This window comes from Berghia stephanieae, chromosome 15 (assembly GCF_034508935.2).
Source record: "Berghia stephanieae isolate SIO BIC M18660-M18661 chromosome 15, UCSD_Bste_1.3, whole genome shotgun sequence".
Lineage (NCBI taxonomy): Eukaryota > Metazoa > Mollusca > Gastropoda > Nudibranchia > Aeolidiidae > Berghia > Berghia stephanieae.
Window position 1 is genome coordinate 3,957,969 of NC_088374.1, and position 5,000 is coordinate 3,962,968.

Consider the following 5,000-nt stretch of genomic DNA (forward strand, 5'->3'; position numbering starts at 1 on the left):
GTGCTACATATTAACTCACTCAACCCTAACACCGACTATATCCGTAGTTTACCCGGGTTACTTTTACCCCATGCCTATTTATTACATTATTCTGAGACAAATTATAGGCGTAGTATCAAAGCTAATGTTTCGAATGTTTACATGTTAATGGCAGTTGAGTAAAACTATCTATGTCGGGTACAGTACACGCTCATTTTTAATTTAAAAATTTTCCAATTTTGAAAAGTAGCAAAAATCTCTAGGGTTGAGTGAGTTAAGTGTAACTATTGACCTGGGACCATTTGTAAATCGCATTGAGACTTCGAATGGATATTGCGCTATACAAAAACTCTTTTTTTTTTTTTAAATCCAAACCTGCCCACCTTTCACATTCCAAAACTGGAATCAGAACGCCTGGAAATAAGAATCTGAGACAAGAAAAAATAGGAATTTTATCTTTTAAACAACGCCAAAAATAGGAAGGGTTGGCAGGTGTTTAAATTGTATCAATCAGACGATAGATAGTTCGAAGATGACGTCACTCAGGTCTTTGTTATTGTTTTTTTTTGCCATCCGCGTTTGTGAGTAATTCTCACTGAACTGAATTAACCCGACTATAAACGTTCATGGTTACACACAGTTTTGTGTGTTGGTCCGTTATAATTCCGGATGGCAATGTTATGAGCTTCTTAGCCAAGCGCATACTATCTATTGGAGATTTTCGTTCAATTTTAAGAAGAAAAAAAAAGAAAAAAACAGATCTAACGTATCAAGACACAGAACAATGTGTAACCTTAAACGTTTATTGATAGAACGAAGTTAACATCACTCGGGCTTTGTTGTTTTCTTGGGGTTTTTTGGGGGTTTTTTGGGGGTTTTTTCCTGGTTTTTTTTTTTTGTTTTTGTTTTTGTTTTTTTTTTTTTGGGGGGGGGGGGGGGGGGGTTTGTTTTTTTCCCATCGACGTTTATGAGTAATTCTCACTTAACTCTATAGATAGCACGAAGATGACGTCACTCAAGCCTTTGTTATTATATTTTGCCATCCGCGTTTGTGAGTTGTTCTCACTGAACTGTATTAACCAGACTATAAAAGTTCATGGGATACACACAGTTTTGTGTGTTGGTCCGTTATACTTCCGGATGGCAATGTTATTAGCTTCTTGGCCAAGCGCATACTATCTATTAACAAGACTATAATAATATAAGTCCATTCATTCATCAGACGATAGATAGTATGCGCTTGGCTTAGAAACTCGCAGCATGAATCCGTGTTCTAGCGTGGCCTTCGTAAAGTTATGGCCTGACACTGACCAAAAAATGACGTCAAAACACCAGTCTTTTGCCACAAAAGAAAATAAATCGAGAGTTGTATTAATAGTTCAACCAATGAAATAACTTGTTTCCATGAGCTCTACTAACGACAACTCACTAGACGGTGCAAAAAAAAACAAAAAAAAAACAACAACAACAAATAATGACGTCAAACTGCTAGTCTTTTTGGGTTTCTGTGTCAGGCTATAATTTAACGATGGCTACGGTTATAGCCTGGCACTGAAACCCAAAAGGACTGGCAGTTTGACGTCATTATTTGGTCAGTGTCAGGCCATAACTTTACGAAGGCCACGCTGACACTGACCAAAAAAATGACGTCAAAATGCCAGACTTTTGCCACAAAAGAAAACAAATCGTGAGTTGAATTCAATAGTTCAACCAATGAAATAACTTGTTTCCATGAGCTCTACTAACGACAACTCACCAGGCGGTGCAAAAACCATATAATGACGTCAAACTGCCAGTCCTTTTGGATTTCAGTATCAGGCTATAACATAACGATGGCTACGCTAGAACCCTCTGGGACTTATAGTTTGACGTCATTTTTTAAGTTTGTGTAGCGTCTAGTGAGTTGTCGTTAGTAGAGCTCAAGGAAACAAGTGATCCCATTGCTGGAACTATTGATTACAACTCACGATTTGTTTTCTTTTGTGGCAAAAGACTGGCCTTATGACGCCATTTTTTGGTCTGTGTCAGGCTAGAAGTTTACGATCGCTACGTTGAAGCGCGGCCTTCGTCACTTCATGGCCTGACGCTGACCCACAAATGACGTCAAAACGCCAGTCTTTGGCCACAAAAGAAAACAAATCGTGAGTTGTATTCAATAGTTCAACCAAAGGGATCACTTGTTTCCTTGAGCTCTACTAACGACAACTCACTTGGCGGTACACAAACTTAAAAAATGACGTCAAAATATGCGTCTTAGTGGGAGGCAATCAGTTAACGATAGGACCTGAATTTTGACGTCATTTATAGGTTAAGGCGCCAACTACTCCTCCTCTTACTGCTGCTGCTGCTGCTGCTGCTGCTGCTGCTGCTGCTGCTGCTACTACTACTACTACTACTACTACTACTACTACTACTACTACTACTATTACGACTTCTACTACTATTACTACTACTACTACCACTACTACTACTACCACTACTACTACTACTACTACTACTACTACTACTACTACTACTACTACTACTACTACTACTACTCCTCCTACTACTACTATTACTACTACTACTACTACTACTACTACTACTACTACTACTACTACTACTACTACTACTACCCCCCCCCCACCACCACCACTGTGACTCCCACCCCCAGTCAAACTTACCCCCGAAGGTAGAACTGTTATGCGATCCGTCACTCAGCCTCTTCATAATTAAATCCTTCACGTCCAGAAACTCTCTCACCTCATCACCATCCTTATCCTCCTCTTCATCTTTATCACCACCACCACCATCATCATCATCATCATCATCATCATCATCATCATCAACAACTTTATTCTTCTCGTTTCCGTCGTCCTCTTTCTCCTGTTCACTCCTCTTCAAATTCTCCTCGTCAACATTATCATCAACGTCCCCACAGGCACCGGCACCCTTCAGCATATCCCTAGAATCAGCACTGTTTCCGTCGATCCTATCACAAATATTTTCCTTTTCGCCATCGTCGTCGTCGTCATTATCACTGTTGATCTGAGCGCTAATCTTAATTCTCTCTTCCTCGTCTATCTCAATACTCAGATTATCATCATCATCATCATCCTCATCATCATCATCATCGTCGTTAAGATCTTTCTCATTCTCGTCACTTCCGGCACCACCATATTTTCCACGACTACACCGACGATAACCAGACTTCAAACTGCTTTCACTACCCCCTTCCCCCTCTCCCTCGTCATCACCATCCTCCTCCTCCTCCTCCTCCTCAGCTTCATCGTCATCCTCGTCACTTCCGCTCAGCCTGTCCGACTCGTTGAGGCTCGGAAACCGCTCGACAAAGTCCGTGAAATTCAGCTCGAGGCTCCGCTCCAGGAATTCCACGTCCGAGCGGAAGCTGTTCGAATTGGAAGGGGGCGTGGTCACTTCCTCCAAACAACGAATATTGGTCTCGGCCAACCACGCGATCGACATGATGGTCAATCAATTCATTAATTCATTAATTCATTAATCCGTTATTTATGGCGGCACCACGTCAGACGTGAATAATGGCGGTAAAACAGGTCCGATGCGAAGTGAAGAAGTCAGGCATAGTATACGGTAGATCACCGAAATGTCTCTTTTGTCCAATCGAATAATAGTCCTAATGAAGGGAAAATCCAACACGTATTTCAATCACCAACACCATCATAATCATAATCATTAACATCATCAGCACCATAATCATTAATAACATCATCATCTTAATCATTAATAACATCATCATCTTAATCATTAATATCATCATCATCATCATCATCATGAATTGAATTTACTGAACAAGCACCAAATAATTTTTAAAGATTTATTTTTCTTCAAATTCAAATTTTAAAAAAAAAAAAAAAAAATTGAACACGATACGTTTCGGAACCAAAACCTTTCTTCAGCCGAGAATAAAAGCCATCAAAACGAGATCATTCAGATGATATTGCTACAGACCTGCCAACCCATCTCAACCATTTCAAACGATTTATTATATTTATTTTTTTCCAAATATTTATGCTCATTTTCTCATACTTCCCACCAATATTTATGCTCATTTTCTCATACTTCCCACCAATATTTATGCTCATTTTCTCACATTCTCCCCCAATATTTATGCTCATTTTCTCATACTTCCCCCAATATTTATGCTCATTTTCTCACATTCTCCCCCAATATTTATGCTCATTTTCTCACATTCCCCCCCAATATTTATGCTCATTTTCTCACATCCCCCCCCCCCAATATTTATGCTCATTTTCTCACATTCCCCCCAATATTTATGCTCATTATCTAATATTTTGTTCACCTCCAAAAATTCATATTATTTCAAAAGGCCCATGGTGCAACCATCCGAAATTTCAAATTAAATATTCACTGAATTTACTTATCGAGCGAGTAGGAAATCCTACAATACGCGTTGTAACGTTCCACCGTTTAGGGAGGAATTCTAAGAATAGGAGTAGCGATCAAGTGATGCTCTGCGTTTTCTGGAAGAAAAATAAAATAAACTCAATAGCCGCCCGACTGATTAAACATATCAACACACAAACACACACACACACACACACGACATAAAAATACAATTATGTAACCTTAAACGGTTTAGTCTGATTGCTAGAGATAGTTCGAAGATGACGTCACTCAGGTCTTTGTTATTGTGTTTTGCCATCCGCGTTTATGAGTAATGCTCACTGAACTGTATTAACCCGACTATAAACGTTCATGGATACACCCAGTTTTGTGTGTTGGTCCGTTATACTTCCGGATGGTACTGTTATGAGCTTCTTAGCCAAGCGCATACTATCTATAATTTAGTAAGAACTATTCACTAAAACGGGCTATTTCAAAATAATAACAAAAGAGACGAGTGACGTCAACACCGTTCCCTCTATCGGCGTCACTCAAGCTCGTCGTTATTGTTGTTAGCAAAGCCACTTTTTTACCAGTACTGATGGTGACAAAAAGTGAAAAAGTAGGAAAATGTTGAACGATTGCCTTTAAGCCCC

General features: G+C 39.5%; 1 protein-coding gene across 2 annotated transcripts in view; it reads right to left on the minus strand.

Annotated features, from left to right (window-relative positions):
• Window positions 1–5,000, minus strand: part of LOC144960500 (uncharacterized) — a 96,758-nt gene that overhangs the window by 62,360 nt on the left and 29,398 nt on the right. Inside the window, exon 2 of one of the 2 annotated variants that reach the window (XM_078893664.1) lies at window positions 2,643–3,613. The exons of the other annotated variant lie outside the window; for it this stretch is intronic. Within the exon in view, the coding sequence (XP_078749790.1) occupies window positions 2,643–3,444 (802 nt within the window). The 5' untranslated portion in view covers window positions 3,445–3,613. The remainder of the gene's footprint in view (window positions 1–2,642; window positions 3,614–5,000) is intronic. 2 annotated transcript variants of the gene reach the window in all.